Source organism: Malania oleifera, chromosome 4 (assembly GCF_029873635.1).
Source record: "Malania oleifera isolate guangnan ecotype guangnan chromosome 4, ASM2987363v1, whole genome shotgun sequence".
NCBI lineage: Eukaryota > Viridiplantae > Streptophyta > Magnoliopsida > Santalales > Ximeniaceae > Malania > Malania oleifera.
The window spans coordinates 123,261,941-123,282,821 of NC_080420.1; the positions used below are offsets into that span (position 1 = coordinate 123,261,941).

Here is a 20,881-nt window from a genome sequence, read left to right on the forward strand (position 1 = left end):
TCAATGAAAGGCAAAATCTTTCTCCATATCTCCAAAATCAGCATAGAATGGATCAACATTCAGTGTAATCAGGATGATTTTAATTTGGTTTTGAAATCAGTTTGTGAAGAAAATGATGATAATAATAGGTGTCAGATTGGCTGTTGATTCTGGTTTTGCAGAGGGACTAGAGGCTGGTGTTGACAGGATTAACGAAAAAGAAGAAGCTGAATTGGGTAGGAAATCTGGTGTTTCAGGATTTAATTCTGAAATATCTAATGGTCCTAAGGTGTATGCATGTCAGAAGGATGCAATGATGGGTACGGAAAGGAAGAAATTTTATGAAGCAAAAGAGAGCATTCCAATGAGATAAGGCCAAAGATTGTAAGGAGAGATTTTGAAGGAGAGTTGAGCATTGTGGAAGATACACTTGCTAAGGTGAACGATATAGCAAGCGATGGAGTTAGCAAAGGAAAGGAGGCTAAGAAATGGGGAGATTTTTCAGATAACGATTGTGATGACATTGGGTAGTTTTCACTGTGGTGGTGGTTTGCTGTTGGATGAGATTTGGGAACAATATGGATATGTTTTTGATTCCTGTGATGTTCTTGGGGATCTATCATATGTACATCCTGCCATGCTGGAAGGATTGGAGGGGTTCCTATATTTGAGAATGATGGATTGGATGATACTGCAGTACAATGATGGAATTTTACCCATGCCAGTAGAGGTGATTTCTAGGAAGGGTTTAGAAGCCCAAGATTTAATAGATAAATTGGATTTAAAAATGTGTGATGCTGGTGGAATTGAAGTGCACTTTGATGGGGGTGAGTACAAAGCAAAGAAGGGTCAGAGGGAGCTTGCAAATTTAAAGTGCTTGGTGAATTATGATGGAAAGGGATTGAAAAGGGGTTTTCTTGCTTAGGAGTTCTTTACAGTTTTTATTTTTTATTTTTATTTTTATTTTGTTTTTTTATTTTTAATTTTCATCTTTATTATTATTTTTGTTTTGTTTCTGTTTTTTATTTTTTCAGGGGGACCTCTTGTCTCCTTAGGTTGTAACTTCTCTTCCTCAATCTAATATACCTTCTTTTATTATCCAAAAAAAAGTGCTTCGTAGGGTGTTAGACAAGGGGATCTGATCACTCTTTCCTTTTTTGTTTGTGTTAGTGGTTGATGTTTTGAGTAGAATAGTTTATAGGGCGGTGGATATGGGGTTGGTGAAAGGTTTGGAGCTTGAAGAAGTGGGGAGGGAGGGAGTGATTGTGTCTCATCTCTGTGATACTGTGTTTTTTTTAGGTATTCACAATTTTTTTTTTTTTAAATATTTTGAGCCTCCTCCATATTTTTGTGTGGTGCTTAAAATTAACGTGGGTAAGAGTGATATTGCTGCTAGTAATTTGAGTGTGAATAGAGTTAGAGGAGTTTGCCTTTTTAGCGGGTTGTGGATTGGCCTTTGGCTTATTTAAGGGTCCCCTTGGGTGGTAATTCTAGGACATGTGGATTTTAGGATCCAGTTGTGGAGAGGGTGTCTAAGTGTTTAGATGGGTTGAAAGGTGCATTATTTTCATTAGGTGGTTGAATTACATTGATTGAGGCCTGCATTGCTAGCATTTGTATTACTTATCTATTTTTAGGATTCCTATGGCATTGCTAGTAAGCTTGAGAAAGTTAAAGAAATTTCCTTTGGTCCAGCAGGGGGGAAGGGTGATAATTTGGTTAGCTGGGTTGTGGTGTGTGGGTATTAATTGGAGGGATGTTTGATTTTGAAAGTTTGGTGTCTAAGAACACTACCCTCTTGGCTAAATGGCTTTGTCAGTTACCTTAAGAGGATTCCTCTCTTTGGCATAGAGTTACTAAAAGTAAGCCTGTACAGCATGTGAATGGTTGGGATTCTAACTTGGGATTAAGATGTTATTTGGAGAGTTTATGAAGGTCTCACTCTTATATTTTTCCCTTTTCATTCCTCAAACTAAATTTGTTCAATGTGAGGGTTCTCATATTCATTTTTGGGAAGATATCTGGATATATAATGTCGTGTTGTCCACTTCTTTTCCTTGTCTTTATCGCTTGACTTCAAGGCATAATGCCATTATTTCTTCTTTTTTGGTTTTGGATGGTCCTTTGTCTTCTTGGATTTCCACTTTTGTAGGCCCCTTAATGATGGGGAGGTGGATAAGCTTTCTTCTTTCTTGTCGGTGTTGGACAATTGTCATTTCTCCATTGGAGCAGATAGTCATTCTTGGTCTTTGGATTCTTTGGCATTTTATTCTTGCAAATTTCTTTGTGATCTTTTAGTGCTAATTTTTCCTTTTTCGCTCCATAAAAAAATTTCGAAGGCCAAAGTTCCCCAAGAAGTCGAGGCTTTTATTTTGTAGGTTGTGCTTAATGGAGTTTACACCTATACTATGTTGCATTGTTGGCAGAGTAGGAGACCTTCGAAGACACTTTCTCCAGATGTGTGCTTTTTATGCTTTAACAGTTCAGAAAAAGCTTCCCATTTGTTTTTGTGCTATTATTTTGCCTGGAAATGTGGAACATTCCTTTTGATTTATTGGAAGAAAGTTAGGTTTGCCTGAACTTGGTGGAGAATTTGTTGGGCATCTCTTTTTCTGGTTTCAGTAGGAAGAAGGATGCTATAGTATTGTGGAGATGTGCATTTTCGCAGTGTTTTGGGGTTTATGGCTGGAACATGATGCACTTATGTTTTCTTGAAGAACCAGAATATATCTTTGTTATGTGATAAGATTCATTACTTAGCCTCTGTTGGCTGTGTTGGTTCGAGGGGGCTTTAATTGAGCAAGTTTACCTGACATACAACAGGATTGGCTATCCTTGTTGGTTCAATGATGTTTTATCCTTTCTTTTTCCTACTTCTTTGCCTAATCTGTTTAGGAGGATTTCTTATTCTCCTCTTTTAAACATTCTATCTTCTTTAATGAAATAATCTTCTTTTGTTCTTATAAAACAATTTGATCCTCTTTTAATGAGCAGATTCCATGCACCAAAAATATGGCTCATATTTTTTTGGATATAGTATTGAGTCTTATTGTTACTTGCATATTTCATTGCCTGGTTTCTTCAGCTTTCAAACACACGCAAGCTTTTTGCCCCTTCCTCATAAAAACAACTGAAAGAATATTTTCTTCTTATATCCATATTATTGACTACTTCTACAGGGAGGTCTTCATCATGTATCATGGTTCCAGTTTCTCCCTCATGAATCTGATCAGAACCCTCCACCTGATAAAAGGTTTGATTTCATTGCAGTTAATGTAGAAGTTTTAAATTTATTCTTTATTATGTCTTCTGATTTAATATTGAAGTTGGATTTCTTTTCATACTTGGGAAGTGTGAAAGTGGAGCAGAATGATGCTGCTACCATTGTTGTGCTTTCATCCCATTTGGAGTTGCAGAGGGGGGGATTTCTTAGCACATGGACCAATTCCTTTGTTGGACCTTGGGACCCATCACAGGGTTTACACAATCCTGGTAAATTCTTGAATAAATAGTTAATGACTTGTGCTATGTTTTTTTTTATATCTGACCGTCTCTTATCTCCAAGCGCTCCCCTTTTTTACAAAATACACAGATGAGAAAATAAAGCTCTGGCTTTTTCTTCCTGGGCACCATTCAGCTGTTGTTGAGCATGCAGAAGCTGCAGTATCTAGATTAAGAGGTATTTTGTTCATGAGTTGCTTTACATATTTTTCTGATTACCGATGCTAAATTTGGTCTGTATTTAATTTATCAATCTCATTTTTGAGTTTTTTTCCAGATAATAGGTGAATATATTATGTAATTATGTTATTATGCTTATTAATGAATTAATTAATTTTTGTGGAAGTTGTTGCATCTGGATTGTGGCTGGCTCCTGGTGACTCAGAAGAGGTTGCAGCTGCTTTATCTCAGGCTTTGAGGAATCGCATAGAAAGGTTTCATTCTTTCATTGCTAAGTCTGCAGTCCATATCTGGTATTCTTGACATGACTATCTCATTGGAATTGGCAGAGCAATGATGGGACTTTCCTACATGAGATTTGGAGATGTGTTCTCAAGATATCATCCACATTCACAGACTGAAGAACTTTTCAGGTTTGTTGCAATAGATATTCACGTTGGTAGTCCAAGTAATGGTTATGTTAATAATTTCTCTCGCTGATTAGCAAAAAAAAAAAAAAAAATCTCTTGTTTACTTGAGCTTTTGAAAAGGAATAGCATTGAAAATAATATGTACGGTGAAATAAAGGCTTTATCACAATATGAAACCAATCCACATGGCATGAATTTGTTTTTTAAAAAAAGAAAAAAAGTTCTATTCTTGACCCTTTTATAAATTTGTTTCAGTGGTTCACCCTCTCTTCAGCATGTTTGCATGCATGCAGGTTAGGGTTAGATCATGGGTGATTGGGTGGTAGAAGTGGATCATCTTTTGCATGGACATAATCTCTCTGTTTATTCTAGTATGTTGCAGTCCTTCTGTCTCTTTAGAAGTTAATAGGACTTTTGAAAGGTCACGGTGATGCAGGGGCAGCATCAAGGTTCTGCAGCCATGGAGAAATTAGAAGAGAAGAAGGAAGGGGAAGGGAGGAGAGAGGAGATACCTGGGTGGAAACTCACATTCTACTTCAATTCAAATTCATCAACAACTAACTACAACATGGCTTTCACACACTATTTATAAGAAAGCCTCTTTACCTGAAATTACACCTAAACCCCTAAGACTACATTATGTTACAAATATACCCCTACTTTACACAAATATTACAAAAAACCAACAAAATACCACATAATACTGTACTAATTAAACTAAATACATAATGAACTACTAATTAAACACAAAAATTATCAATCCAATTCTTCTTAAGTAGTCTCCAACATGGATCTTCCCAAGGTCTTGCTTCTTGACCTACATCAACTCTCTCCCAGTTAGAAAAAATTCGGCCTCAAATTTTGAAGTGTTGGAGGATTAGAATTAAGAAGCAAACTAAAATTCTTCGAAAGCCAGTGGTTGAATAAGACATGAAACCATGCTCCATTGGCTGCACCATAGGCTTGACTTGAGAATTAGCATCAATGAACTCATCAGGGATGACAAACTCTACAATAGGAATGTTGGTTAGACTTTGGATGTCTTCAAAAACATTCTTGCCTTAGTTGTAGTGTCTTTAAGTTGAGTAACTTCGACATGATCAATAATCTCAGATTCTTTGTCTTGGTTAATTGGTAGATCATACTTCAAAACGATTTTATTCCCATTACAATGGAAGACATATGTGTTCTCAAGCCCTTGAGTCACACCCAAGTCATCCAACCGAGGAGAACCAAGACATTATCAAGGTATGATATCACACCAAACATTATCAAGGTAAGCACCCATTTGGATAGGAACTAAACATTTTTCATAAACATTTAAGGTAGTGTTATCATTCCAAGATATGTTGTAAGGCCTTGGATGGGGTTCCAGATAAAGTAGCATACGAACAACTCCATTTTAGGAAACCACATTCATTGGACATCTCCCATCAATGATGATTTTGCAAATCTTTTCTCCAAATTTGAGAAAGGTGTTGAAAAGCTTGAAATTGTGCTCAAAGTTTGGCAAATGGCATTCCTTTTTCCTATAATTTGTCTCCATGTTGCTGAATTTATGCTTATACATGCTGCAACTATATATCTCAACCCTTTAACACAATTTCCCACAAGCCTTACTCCCAATTTCTCAAAAAAAAAAAAACTGTCTTTAATTTACCTTGATATTGATTGTCCTGCTGAAATGAAACAAATTTATGAAGAAAACTCACAAATTACAGCAACAAAACCTTATTTTTGATGCTGGTAGTGACAATTTTTTGGGTTTCGTGCCAAATTATCATGCTTGCTTACAATATATTGTGTCCGCAATCAAATATCAAGCTGCAGATCAAGTTATCGTGGAGAAATTCAGAATATCGTGGCTGCAGGCAATTTCTCACGAGACAGGAAATTGTAGAAGACTCTGGGAGACTTTCTCACATGGTATGCCAGCATGTGAGGCGCGTGAGTCACCGACAGCAAGATTCTGGCGATGAAACTTCAGGCGACTGCAGATCAGTGGGTGGGGAGCACAGTGGTGGTGGTGTGATGAGAAAAACACAAGACACTAGTGATTCTTGAAGGCTGATGGGTGGAGTATGTTTGGCTGGCATGTGGGAGTCCTCCGGTGGCTAGACGGCGATGAAATTTTGAGGGGAAAGGTATCAGGGGGTTCTGTTTTTGGTTGTGTTCCAGGATGGTCGCTGGGAAGTGGTGTTCGAGATATGGGGACACGACTGGAATTTCTGAAAAGTTCAGAAACTGCCGAACTGCTTTTCAAATTTTCTTTTTTTTTTTTAAACTGAAATTCAGAAGTGTATATATATATATATATATATATATATATGTATGTATGTATGTATGTATGTATGTATAGAGAGAGAAAGAGAGAGTTAAAAAAACTGCAGGAGAGAAAAGAAGAAGATGGGAGGTTGGAGGAGTTGCTGTATAGAAAGTGCCAGAAACTGCCAAGAGACAGCCACAGAATTCTGAAATGAGTAAGAGAGTCGAGAATTATGGGAGAGAAAAGAAGAAGATGGGAGGTTGGAGGAGTTGCTAGACACAAACTGTTAGAAACTACGAAGAGACAGCCACAGAATTCAAAAATGAGAGAGGTGAGAGAATTATGGGGGAGAATTAAGAGAAGAACAAGAAGAGAAGGAGAAGAGAAACAGACAAGAAGAAGAGGGCAGACATGCTGCTGGGCAGCGGGGAATTATGGACAGAACAGGAGATCAGAAACAGAGAAGGAAGAAGAGGAAGAGAAAATGAGAGAAGTGAGGGGGAATGGGTGGACTGAAATGGAAGAATGGAGATCGTGGTTGGGCTCTGATACCAAATGATGCAGGGGGAGCATCAAGGTTCTGCAGTCATGGAGAAATTCGAAGAGAAGGAGGAAGGGGAAGGGAGGAGATACCCGGGGGAAACTCACGTTCAACTTCAATTCAAATTCATCAACAACTAACTACAACATGGCTTTCACACGCTATTTATAAGAAAGCCTCTTTACATGAAATTACACATAAAACCCGAAAACTACATTATGTTACAAATATACCCCTACTTTACACAAATATTACAAACAAGCCCACAAAATACACATAATACTGTTCTAATTAAACTAAATACATAATAAACTACTAATTAAACTCAACAATTGCCAATCCAATTCTTCTTAAGTAGTCTCCAACATGGATCTTCCCAAGGTCTTGCTTCTTGTCCTACATCACATGACCTCATGGGTCTCTTCTTTTAGTAATCGTATATCGGTAGAGGATGAAGGATAATCTTGTTTGAAGTGTTGATGTTAAAAGTGTAGTAGAGGCTGAGGTACTATTTCCGTTCTTCTTTTAGAAAATGTAAGAATTATTTTTTATGGGAAGATTTTTGGAAGTGTTTTTCTCTCTCTCTCTCTCTCACACGCACACGCGCGCGCGCATGCGCGCTTACTCACACACAATGCTTTTCTTGTTTTAATTGCTTAAGACACTAAATTGATTAACCCGATAATTACACACAACAATATGTGAGGAAAGAGAAGTCGCGATGTTCTCTCAGCATGACAACTTTCCTGATGTCGTCCTGACCCTGCAAGCATGATTGGTTTGACCTTTCCTCTTGAACCCTACTACGTGCTCTCTCCCTCCATTGATATCATACTCAAGAAAGCAAACCTTAGCACTGGTATTCCAACCTTAATCGAGTCCTATTTTCCCTTCTTTTATTAGAAAACTTTTCTGTCTCCCAACAGACCACCCCAACAAACTTTTGAACACCCCTTCAGTAAATCATCCTTAGCCTCCAAAGACGATTGTTGTACCTTCTTTCAGCCTTCAGAGAACCCTTGCCCGTGATTCTGAGTCTCTGTAGTGTTGAGCGAGCCTGTTTTTCTGGCTATTTTGCGACTCTGGTTCATCGGAGTTCGTATTGAAGAATGGGGGAGACCAGCGGCTTGTTAGGTAAGAAGTTGTTTGGGTGAGGAGGTCATTCCTTAGTGCGGGTCGAATGCAAAACCTTTTGTGCTAATTGTCTTGAGCCCTTAGTTTTCGGGATTTTAGAGTTTTCAGAGAGAAAGTTTTCGTGCACTCATTTGGATTGTGAAGTTATTGGGGGTAATATGTGAAGGAAATCGAGGAGTAGATGAGCGGAAAGGAGAAGGGACTTGGGCCTTGATTAAATTGCGATCCAATGACAAAGGGAGATTCCTTCAAATAGAGAAGGGTATCTCAGGAAGGAAACACAGCATTCTATGTGTTCCTGAGAGTAAGAATAGTGAAGCCTGGAGGAATCTTTTTGAAGCTCTTTTGCAATTTTCATGTGAATGTAGCAAGGATATTGCAATTAGATATTAAGACTAGTTTCTTAAACATAATAAGGCACAAGAAGTTGATGATGGAGCTGAGCTGGGGCTTGAGCCAGTCAAAAAAGCGCACCTTTGCAGAAGTTGTTGGCTATGTGTCAGCGAGGGGGAAGATTGATTTAGGAAGGAATGATGGGGAATCCCGTGCTTTCAGGAAAGGTTCTCTAATTTCCCTACCCAGCCCAAATTTTAAAATTGCTTCCAAATTTAATATTGGGCTTGGGAGAGGGAAATTTGGGCCTGTTACCAGTGGGCCTCTTACAGCCAATAAATGGGTGATTAAAGGAAAAGGGGTAGCGGGCCAAGCCTTATCCAAAAGGATGTTGGGCCTAACTCAGAAGATAAGAAAATAATTGCTTATGCCCAAACTCGAGAGAACACTATGGAGAAAAGTGAGGGAAACAGGGAGGGCAGAACTGTGGCAGAAATGAAAGAAGTCAGCCCAGAGGTAGAGGGTTCTAGCAAGCATACTCCGATGGTTTCAACCTTAATGGATATGATTGAGCGGCCTAAAGACCCGATGACGAAATTACAGGGGGAGAGTAGTCCACCATTGCTTTGTCAGACTACCATAGCCATCGTTCTTGAGCCACCATCATTCTTGAACCACAAGTTCTCAAATGAGAAAGGAGTTGGCTGCCACCGAATACCTCCTATATATAGTAGGATGGGGGAATGATCTGAGATGGGCCTTAGGGAAATGTTCTTCCCAGTATGGGGATTAGGAACCTAATTGATCCATGAAAAAGAGGGAGTCTCCATGGAGTTAGACCAAGAGTAGAAACTGCCAATAAGGGGTAGATCAATGAGTGCATTCTCGTTGATGAAGTGAACTCTTTCATGCTTGCAGTGTCTGAGGTGCTCCCACTTCTTTTGTTGGGGTTCAAAACCATATTAAAATCTCCCCCATGGAACCAAGGATCCCTATTATCTTTAATTTTGAGGACCTCTCCACAGGATTTGCCTAGAAGGTTCTTGACCTGGACTTCCCCCAAATTTGAGCAGCCTGCAATTTTGTTTTTATTTACTGAAAACTCCAGTCTTTGAAGCTCCCAATTGGCATCCTTCTTCTTGCTATGCCCTGTGGCTTTTTAATGATGAGTTTCCCTTCTTCTCTTCTCTCTCTCAATTTCCTCAGAGATTCATTGGCCTATCATTGAACCCTTCAAAAGGAACTCTAATCCACTTGCTCTTTAAGCCCGTCCCCTTCAGAGTCCATTCCTTTGAGCACCTCAAAAACAGGGGAGGGAGAAGTGCTTTCCAAGCTACCTTGGCTTAGAAAGGGGGTTGAAACTAAAGCCAGACACTCTTCCCCTTGCTGGAATTCCAAGACTCCAGGACATAGTGCTGACCATCCTTCTTTAGCCTGTATTTCTTGCTCCTGCAGTGGCAGGATCTTCATATTTTCCTGAGTGGGGTCCTCGAAAAGTGCCTCGGGGGAGCCACTACTTGAGCCCCCCCCTGTAAATTGAAAAGGGGGATAAAGTATAGGGTACTAGCTCGAAGAGCTTACTTAGCTCGTTTCTACTAGAACCCAAAGTAAGGCCCACCCCAAGATCTTTGAAGCATGCAAAGGTTTTGGGCTTTAGTAAGCCTACCCCATATTAATTCAAATTTTGGATGTTGCTGGCTTTCCCTTTGGAACATTGAGACCAATCTTGAGGGTGCTGCCATAGTTGGGGTGAGAGCAATCAATTAGAAAAGAACTTGTCGCTACAGGCAAACCCTGGGGTGACGTAGCATAGAGAGAGGGATATTGATGCCCAATCTTTTGCCACGACTTAGGAAAAGTCTCCTCATCCTTCTCTAAGCCCTTTGGTAATGTTTTCCAAATGGGGATCATTTTTTCCCTCGGATCTATAACTGTCGAGGAGATCTTACCCCAACCTAGAGCTTTGAAGCCTTCTGGAAAGGCTGTTCCTCAAACCTCCATCATTTTCCTTTGTTAGGGCAAGACGAAGCCCAAACTTGTTTTCTTTGAGTTTGAGCAAAAACATTTTCCTTGTTCTTGGTGTGGTGATTCCACAATGGAGACACAAAGTTCTGTCTCTTGGTCTAGAAGTCTTCCCATGCAGCAAGGAACCATATAACTTTGTCTACCTCTATGAAAATGGAGATTTTCCTTGGCTCTTTGATTTCCTCAAACTTTGGGCAGATTGACTAGCTCTCCATAGAGAACCAGGTTCAAGGACTTCCTTTCGATGATCATTGCCTCGCATAGGTGGAGAGAGGGAGAGAGAGAGACCTGAATATTTTAAGTTATAGGCTTGGAGGTGCTTGTCAAGGGGATCCGTTGTTCCTTTGTTCATTTGCACTATTGATGCTTTAGGTAGATTGAGGGCTTGTGATGATGAATGGACTAGGAAGTGAGGGAGTGGTGGTGTCTCAAACTCATTACAGTTTGCGGTTAATACCCTACTTCTTTTGATGATCATACATAGCTCCTTTTGAATGTTATCACGATTTTATTAGACTTCCGAACAGAATTCTCATTTAAAATTTGAGGAATAGTGGGATCGGAGCTATCAATCACAGATCAGAGAGGGCTTTGGAGTTGCATTTTGCATTGGCCTTCAACCTATTTAAGTGTTTCTTGGGGTGGCGGCCCTAGATTCTTTGCCTTTTGGGATCGTGAGGTGGCTAAGGTGTCTAATCTGGCAGTTGAGTGGAAGTGTTCTTTATTCTCTTTAGTAGGTCACATAACCCTTATTCAAGCCTCTCTCTTTCTCTCTACTATCCCTCTTCAGTTCTTGTCTTTATTTGGAATTTTGTTGGTGTAGAGAATGCGGTTGAGAAAATTATGTGGGATTTTCTTTGGTTAGGGGTAGGGGAGAAGAGGGGTCATTTGGTTATTTGGGAGGTATTTTGTAGGTCAAAGGTCAGGAGAAAGAGGGGGGGGGGGGGGTTGTGTCTAGGTAAGTTGGTGTCTAAAGAAATATGGCTTTAATGGGTAAAATGGTTGTGGCAGTTTCCTAAGAGAACTCCCTTCATTACAAAGTTATTAGAAGTAAATTTGGCTTGCATGCGAATGTTTGGGATGCAAATAATAGGTATTAGATGTTCTTCTAAGAGTCTTTGGTGATGGTTCTCATATTTGTTTTTGGGAGGATATCTGGTTGGGTGATACTGCATTATCTATAACTTTTCCTCGTATATTTTTGCCTTCTTTATGGTTCATAATGCCATCACTTCTTCATTTATGATCTGTGATGCTAATACTTTATCTTGTGTTTTCCTTTTTGTATAAATTTAATTGGTAGGGACGTGGAGGAGATATCTTATTTGCTCTCTTTGTTGGAGGTTTGCTGTTCTTCTAGCACTGAGGGATGTTTGGGTTTGGAATTTGGATTTATTAGGAGCTTTTTCATGTAAATTCTTCTTCGACAATTTCTTGGTTCTTGTCTTTTCTTCCCCATTGGAATATTTGGAAGGCCTAACTCTCCCTAGGGTTAAGGCATTCATTTGGCTGGTTATTCTTAATTGAGTTCACCAATAATCTTCTGAAGACTAGGAGGCCTGCTAAGGCATTATCCCATATGTTTGTGCTCCATGCTTTGACAGCTTAGAGAGAGAGGTTCCTATCTTTTCTTGCATTGTTTGGTTACATGGGGTTGGGCTGTGTAGAATAGACTGTTTGGATTACTTGGAGAGAGTTGGGTTTGTCTGGAGTCACTGGAAGATTTTTTGGTTTTCTCCTTCAGAGGTTTTGGCAGTAGTTGGGTTTTTCTGGAGTCACTGGAAGATTTTTTTGGTTATATCCTTTAGAGGGTTTGGCAGGAGTAAGGATGCTAGTAGAATGTAAAGATGTGCGATGTTTGTGGTTTGTGGTTTGTGGGGGATTTGGGTGGAATGGAATGTGCGTATTTTCACAGGAAAGATGTTGAATATATCAACATGTTTGCAGATTTCCAGTGGGATTGCAGGCTTTGTTTTGTATTTTACCTCCTATTAGGAGTGTTTCTTATCTATCTTTATATACATCCTTACATCTTTTACTGACATTTTTTTTTCAGTTAAAAAACCAAACAAAAGCTAAATAAAAAATTCCCTCTTTATTCCTTTTCTTTTATACTCAAGAACTGCAAATTCTCCTCTTCTAGCTGGTCTTGCTTCACTCTTGTTTTTTTACCATTTAAATGAACTTCTTTTCCTTGACGGGCAAACAGCCACAGGCTCAACTTGTCCAGCAAATGTTGAGCAGATATCTATATCCTTCCCATTGATCTCCTCCACAGGGGTAGGCAAAATCTCACCCATACATTTTTTTTTTTCTCATTTAGTGGAGGGCCGTTTTTTGGAAGGAGGGAATATAGAAGGGTCCATTTAGTTGTGGAAAACAATTGTCATTTTCCATTTTAATTTTTCCAAAAAATTACAAAAAGGTTAGCTAAATTTTCATTTTTTACAACATTTGTATGAAATATATGAACATCAGTAAACAGTTTTGACACTATTTTCTTGTGAAAATAGTTTTATGTTTCTTTTCAAATTTTTGAAATAATTACAAAAATACCAATTTGTTTTCCAATTTTCCAAATTTATATAGAAAAGTTAGAAAACATCTTTTTACTATTTTCCTAGAGGGACTGTAGGAAGAACAGAAGGGATTCTAAAGTTACAAAAGAAAGAAATTGTGATTGCATGTGCTGTGATATGGTTGGGTTTTTATAATTCTTTTGTCAACAGGACTATTAGCTGGAAGTTACTGGATCCTTTTGTGTGCCTTTCTTTTCCCAGTTACATCAGAACTAGTGCTGCTTGTGTCGGATGGTTCCTACTTTCTTGGGCGTGTCATTGTCTCATATTGGATTCTTTATGTTGACTAACATTGTTGGCTTTCTTTGTAGGAGGGGGCAGCTTACAGTTGAGTTTGTCTTTGCTGCCACAGAAGAGGCAATCTTTGTGCATGTTGTAATATCTGCAAAGTACGTCAAGTATTTACCTCTTTTTCTTTTTGATCTGATGTTACGGTGTTATTGGACCAGTATCTGGTTAATAGATCTTCATGCACATTATACTCAGCAAAGTATATGAATTCATGCATGTTATTTTGTTTATTGCCCTCCATGTTATTGTGCTTATTTTGTCATTAAATCTTCCTGGTACATGCGGTGAATTTATATTCATTTTTTCTCATTCCTTTCCAGGCATATTCGTGCACTCTCAAGCAGTGACATTGAAAGACTATTAAATTCTTCTAAGAGTTCTGGTGCAAAGCTTCCAGGTTGTTTGCTTGAATTTTTTTTTTTTTTTGCTCTGTAGAAATTGCTAATGGCAGAATCTGATATTTAGGGTGTTAGTTATGATGATGTTTCATAAGAACTTTTACCTTACCATTCTTATAGGTTTTGTATCTAGATTTTTATTCTGATTGTTTATAAAAGAGGGAGAATGGGGATATGTTATGTTTATTTCTGATCATTTAATACCTGTTATTTTGATGCAAATTGATTATCAAGTCAGGTTTATACTCTTCTATGATTCTATCTAATGCAGTGTCATCATATTCCCAAGATATTTTTAGTAAAATGCTCTATCCGTGTTCTGTCATGTTAACTTGATGAGCTTCATTGCTGTCTCGAGGATGAACTTCTATGTTCCTGTGCCCAATGCCGATGAACCTCACATACATATTCATTTGTTGAGTCATTGTTTGTTTCTTTGCCTGTAATAACCAGAATCCATTCGATTTCAAACCCAGAAACATACCTTTAACACAGCAAGGGTTATATTCTGAATCCTACTTAAAATCATACTTAGATTCCTGAAGATATTCTGATTCTTTTGACCCTTAACCTAGTTTCTGTCAATCCCTTACTCGGGAGAAATGTGACTGGATTGGAGAAAATACCTGCCTTGTTTAGCCAGTATCCTGGTTTTCTTATGCCTGATCTAGAGCAGGCAAGAAAATTTTTCAATCTGAGATATTGGTGTCTTGAATGTCCTGCAAATTATGGAGAGAACTGGAAGAGGGTTATCTCTCCTGTCACTGGGGGTGAAATGAAGATAATTGGGTGCACAATCACTTTCATCAGTTCTTGTCAGCGAGATCAGACTACATGGATATGAAGTTTAGATTTCTGAATGGGTTCATTCTTATGTAATTTCTGGAAAGTAAATTGAGCAATTTAACATTCATTGAGGCATTTTTAGATTCCGGAAGAAGGTTGTTGTTGAGAATTCTTGATGGAGAAGAAGCATCAGGGTGGTGGCTGTCAGTTCTTTAGAGTTTTGGATGAAATTGAGACTGGCCACACTCTTGTTGATCGGTAAGGGGTGCTATGACTGAACTGCAGAGAATTGTGAAAGCCGAAGAGGAGCTGCTAGATTTCCGGAGTATTGGCCATAAACCCAAATCTGCTGATATGCTAATATGTTGATATCTGGAGCTCAATTGGAGAGGGATGGGAGTTCCACCGAAAACATTGGCTGGACTGTGCAGGTCGGAAAAAAATTTCACTGGAGATTGCAGTTGGCAAGAGAGATATTTTGGTGCAAGAATGTCAGTCGTCATAAATCATGTTACACTTTGAATTTGAACAAGCTAGAGATGGAGGTAAATGGAAGGGAGATAATGGGCTGGGCACCAAGTTAGTGCATTTTCAATTCGGCCTCTTAGGAGGGAGGATGTGGGGAAGGAGTGGGGCTGCTAAATGGGCATAGTAGGAATTGTGTAGGGAGGTAGAGGGCTGTGGAGGCAGAAGGTGGCCTGGGCTGTATGATTTTGGGCCTTGTCCAAATTAAGAAAAGGAAATGACTACTAGAGTGGTTTCTTCTAAGCCAGCACAGCTGCTAATGGGCCACTAGGAGCTATATGATTTTAGCCTCCAAACTTGTTGCTTGTCGTCTCATTACAGTTGGGAATGCAACACAAGTTGCCACTCAGATTGAGGAGGACATGCAATGCGGTTCTCCTAAAGCTACATCAGCCCTTCAGTTTGAGAAGAGTACTAGTGGAGTTGTACGAGAGAAGAAAGTTGAGCAATTGGGTAAAGGTGTTCAGACTAATGCCTCTTGGAAGACTCCTGAGCATTTTGGAACAACTTCAAAGAGCCAACCTTCACACAAATGCTTTAAATGTCGAGGTTTTGGACATCGAGTTGCACAATGTCCTAGCCAATTCATGGCTGTTGCAGAAAAAGAAGAAGAAGAAGATGATGATCAGCTCAAGTAGTTGAAGCTGAAACAGAAATTCCAAGTGATTTAGATGATGATGACAATTTGAGAACCTATTTAGTGCTTTGACATATGCTTTCTTCCCACAAGGTTAAAGAATGATGCAGGGGCAACATCAAGGTTCTGCAGCCATGGGAGAATTTAGAAGAAATAAAAGAGAGGAAGGAAAGGGAAGGGAGGAGAGAGGGGATACCAAGGGGGAACTTACGTTCAATTCCCATTCAAATTCATCAACTGCTGTCTGGATCATGGCTTTCAAACACTATTTATAAGAAAGCCTCTAAACACATGAAATTAAACACATACCCTTAAAACTACATTGCATTACAAACATACCCCTGGGTACACCCCAACATAAATAATCCTAATACAAGCAAACTACACATCTACTTAAGCACAACTAACTAACTAAGCACATTTGGGGTTTCAGACCCAATAAACCATTCACCCTATTCTTTGACATAGGCCTCCTAATTGGGTCAAAATGATTCATCCTGCTTCTTGTTCTACATCAGGAACCATTAGATAAGACAGTGGCCAACCCAAAACACTACAACCCACCTTTGAGACAACTCCCAAACGCGCTCATTAAGCATATTAATAGCTGCAATACCGCTCTTCCCTATATTAATCTTAAGCCTAGAAACCTTCTCGAAAACATGGAGAAGAACCAAAATATTTAAAAAGAAGGGTCTATGGTTCTCTTAAAAAAAGGATAGTATCATCAGCAAACTGAAGGTGAAAACCCTAACCCCCTCCCTCCCCAACTTTAATCCTTTCACTAGAGCTCTATCCACAGCCCTACCCACCACCTTACTCAAAATATCAGCCACTAAAACAAACAAAAAAAAGGAGAGAGGGTCGCCTTGCCTAATCTCTCCTGTAACCTTAAACCAAGATTTAGGCTCACCATTCACTATTACCGAGTAGCTCATATTATGGAAGCAGCTTCTAATCCAATGATGCCATCTCTCTCCAAACCCCTTTCTCACAAAAATCTTATCCAGGAAATTCCAACTCACTCTAAAGCTTTCGCAAATCCAATTTAAAAAATGAGTCATTCCTTCTTTCTTCTCTAAGTATCCTCAACAACCTCATTGGTAACGAAAATGGCATCCACAATTTGCCTACCCCTCACGAATGCATTTTGACCCTTAGAGATAGTCCTATCAAGCACCACACTCAATCTGTTAGCTAAAACTTTAGTGATGATTTTATAAACACTAGGAACTAAACTAATAGGTTATAGTCTGACATCTTGATGGATTTACTCTTCTTCGGCGTCTTTATTCTTCTTCGGAGTCAAAAGTTATGAAAGTGGATTGAAGTTTATACATAAAGAATTTGGAGTTGGAGGAGGAGAAACAGCAAGGTTTTATAACAAGGCAAGGTCTGTGCTCATGATGTGAAGTTAGCTGTTTCAAGGCATCTACCTGGTTATGTCCATATTTGTAAATCTCCATAAATAAATGACGCAGATTGTTTAGTTATGTGCTCAGTCACTATTCTGTTTCATGACCCTCATTCTTATGCTCTTGTTTAATGCATACGTCATAATTAAATTATTTGAAGTGCAGTTTGAAAGAGAAATTTATTTATAAACATGCATCTTGTAAAGCTGTTTGAGTACTGATGTACATAATAATATACTTATTGACAACTTATAGTTTAGGGCGCAGGCCCTAATCTGCAAGCTCCTGCAGCACCCAGGATGCATCTGTCCTCCCTAGCTCCTCATTGCCTCACATCTCCATTGTTATGTATAGGGATTTAGAAATGCATGTCCTTTATATGGTATATTGATGACTTTCATTTTAGCTTATTAACATGTGCTATGAAAAGAATTTCGACATATGACAATAAAAATACACTGTGCAAGGTGGGGTAGAAGTGTCGCTTGAGATTTTTTTATTGGCTTCTCAATACATAGCAGACTCGGCATTGGTTGGGATGATTATAATTCACATGGACATATTTAATTTAATTTAAGCAATTAGAATTATTTAGTCAAGATTTAGATCGTTAAGTTTTAGGTTTTGCTTGGATTTATGAATGAATGAATGAATTAAGCATGCTTTGGATGAGTATGTATGTAAGGATGTAACTAGGAAACACAGACACTTCTAGAAGCTCTAAGAAACTCCCGACATGTATCCTACATGTATCGGAAACTAATTAATTAATTTTTATTTTTAGACATGGTTGAGACTCTTCCTAACATGATGAGAACACCTTGGGGACACTTCTTGCACCGAAACACTTCATTTTGTTGCCTCTTTAATTCTATTAACAAAACCTAAAAAATGTTTTTTGAATTGAGAGATTTGATGTTGGAGTGGTTGGATTTTGAAGCCCTAGTGCCATTGCACCAACCTTGTAGAGCATCATCGGACCTCCTAGATCCTATAAGCATAGTAGTCAGGCACGCCAAGGCATGAGGCGGCGAGGCACACTGAGTTGTTGAGGCTTGTGCCTCACATGGGTTAAGGTGATGTGACCTTTAAGAGGCTCGCTGTGAGGCACACCTCACAAATGTTTACCTTATACTTTGCAATCTTCCCCTTCTCTTTTAATCTCAGCCATATTATTTGCGTGTGAGTATAAAAAGGGTTAAATGCACAATATAATAGTTAGTTTATCCTGCATCTGATATCTTTTAACCCTCAGCAAGTTAGCAGTCTCAAAAAAAAAAAAAAAAAGCCTCAACATCCCATGACACAGGTAGAGCTTCAATCAAAGGCCAACTCTCAAGCCTAAATTGAAGGAAAACTTGGTCTTTTCTCCATCTTCTTCTTCTTCTTCTTGATCAAGCAAGTCTCCTTTCTTCTCTCTTCTTCTTCTTCTTGGGTTGCATTAGGTAGTTGACAACCAGCGTAAAATTTGTCAGATCACTATGATATGAATTCTTACCGAATATTTGTTGGGGTGTCCCCTACGAGCGACGCGTTGCACTTGAACCACCCGGGTGTAGTGAAAAGTGGGCGAGGTCATCACCCTGAAATGACGTGCCGTGTCGGCGCCCGGGTATAGTGTCAAATATGTGAGGGTTCCTGCTTCATTCTGGACGTGGGCAGGTAAAGACATTAGTTCAGGAAACCAGGATTAGATTAGTAACTTGGAATATAGGGACACTTACAGGTAAAAGCATGGAAATTATGGATACAATGATCAGAAGAAGAATTAATATAATTTGCCTTCAAGAAACTAAGTGGGTGGGGGAGAAAGCTAGAGAAATTGATAAATCAGGATTTAAATTTCGGTACACTGAAAAAGAAAAACATAAGAATGAGTAGGCATTATTATAGACAAAAACTTAAAAGATAGCGTTGTGGATGTAACTAGAGTAGGGGATAGAATTATAAATATCAAGATGGTATTAGGACAAGAGATAATAAATATCATTAGTACTTATGCTCCTCAAATCGGCTTAGCAGAAAATCTTAAGGGACAATTTTGGGAAGATATGGATAGTATTATACAAGGCATACCATGGACTGAGAAAATATTTATAGGAGGAGATCTGAATGGACATGTTGGAAGAGATAATAAAAATTATGAGAGGATACATAGAGCATATGGATATGGAGATAAAAATGAGTCTGGGGAGATGACCTTAGACTTTGGTATGTCATATGATTTTAGTATGATGAATACTTGCTTTAAGAAGAGAAAAGAACACTTAATAACCTTTAAAAGTGGACAAAATAGAAGTCAAATAGATATATTTTTTTTTAACTAGGAGGGTAGATCGTTTATTATGTAAGGACTGTAAAGTTTTTCCAGGTGAAAGCCTAACCACACAACATAGAGTCTTAGTGTTAGATATATATATTAAAAAATGGAAGAAAAAGGATAAAATAAACCAGTGTAAGAGAACTAGATGGTAGAACCTAAAAGGAGAAAGTATAATAAAATTTAAAGATAAAATAATCAAAGATGGGGATTGGACCATAGAGGATGGGATAAATACAAATACTCTTTGTAATAGATTAGCTAGCTCTATTAAAAAGATAACAAAAGAGATTCTAGGTCAATCAAGGGGAAGATTCTTGAATAGCAAAGAGAGTTGGTGGTGGGATAAAGATGTACAAAAAATCATAAAGACAAAAAGAAGTTGGTATAAAACTTGGCAAAAATGTAGAAACAGAGATAACTTTGAAAAATATAAGGAGGCAAGAAAAGATGCAAAAAAGACTGTTAGTGAAGCTAAATATAGATCATTTAATAGTTTGTAAGATAGATTAGGTACAAAAGAAGGGGAAAAAGATATATTTAAACTTGCTAAAGCTAGAGAAAGGAAGAGTAAGGACTTAGGAAATGGAAAATGTATAAAAAGTGAGGATGATATTGTATTGGTCAAGGATGAGGACATTAAAGAAAGATGGCGAAGTTACTTTAGTAAGTTGTTTAATGAAAACCAAATAGAAGGCTTAAACTTAGAATTGTCAAACGAGGAAAAGACTAAAAATATGAGATTTATTCGCAAAATTAGAGTTAACGAAGTTAAGTTTGCACTAAAAAAGATGAAAAATGGGAAAGTTATGGGACCAGATAACATTCCAATTGAAGTTTGAAAATGCTTAGGTGATAACAGAATTATATGGTTAACTAATTTATTTAATACAATTGTAAAAACTAAGAAAATGTCAGATGAATGGAGGAAAAACACTTTAATACTTAGATACAAAAATAAAGGAGATATTCAAAATTGTAATAACTATTGTGGAATTAAACTTATGAGTCATACGATAAAACTATGGGAAAGAGTAGTTGAACAAAGATTAAGGTTAGAAACGAAGATCTCAGAAAATCAATTTGGTTTTATGCCTGGGAGATCTACCACAAAAGCTATTTATTTTTTAAGAAGATTAATGGAAAAGTTTAGGGAAAAGAAGAGGAACTTGCATATGATATTTATTGATCTTGAGAAAGCATATGATAGGATACCTAGGGAGGTTCTATGGTGAGTTTTAGAAAAAAAAGGTGTATGTAGTAGGTGTACTGATGTCATTAAGAATCTGTACGATAGAGTAATGACTAGTGTAAGGACTATAGATGGAGAAACTATAGAATTTCCAATCACATAGGTGTACATCAAGGATCTGCTTTTGAGTCCTTATCTTTTTGCTTTAGTGATAGACCAATTGACTAAGAGTATTCAAAAGGAGGTTCCATGGTGTGTGTTGTTTGCAAATGATATTGTATTAATTGACGAAACAAGGGACGGAGTAGAGGCTGAGTTAGAATTATGGAGAGAAGTTTTGTAATCTAGAGGCTTTAGGATAGGTAGAAA

General features: G+C 38.2%; 1 protein-coding gene across 1 annotated transcript in view; it reads left to right on the forward strand.

Annotated features, from left to right (window-relative positions):
- The window catches only part of LOC131154394 (mediator of RNA polymerase II transcription subunit 13), a 65,410-nt gene that overhangs the window by 18,528 nt on the left and 26,001 nt on the right, over nt 1-20,881 (forward strand). Inside the window, exons 3-9 of the mRNA XM_058107128.1 lie at nt 3,159-3,232; nt 3,332-3,471; nt 3,572-3,658; nt 3,827-3,914; nt 3,990-4,073; nt 13,260-13,337; nt 13,560-13,636. Of these exons, the coding sequence (XP_057963111.1) occupies nt 3,159-3,232; nt 3,332-3,471; nt 3,572-3,658; nt 3,827-3,914; nt 3,990-4,073; nt 13,260-13,337; nt 13,560-13,636 (628 nt within the window). The remainder of the gene's footprint in view (nt 1-3,158; nt 3,233-3,331; nt 3,472-3,571; nt 3,659-3,826; nt 3,915-3,989; nt 4,074-13,259; nt 13,338-13,559; nt 13,637-20,881) is intronic.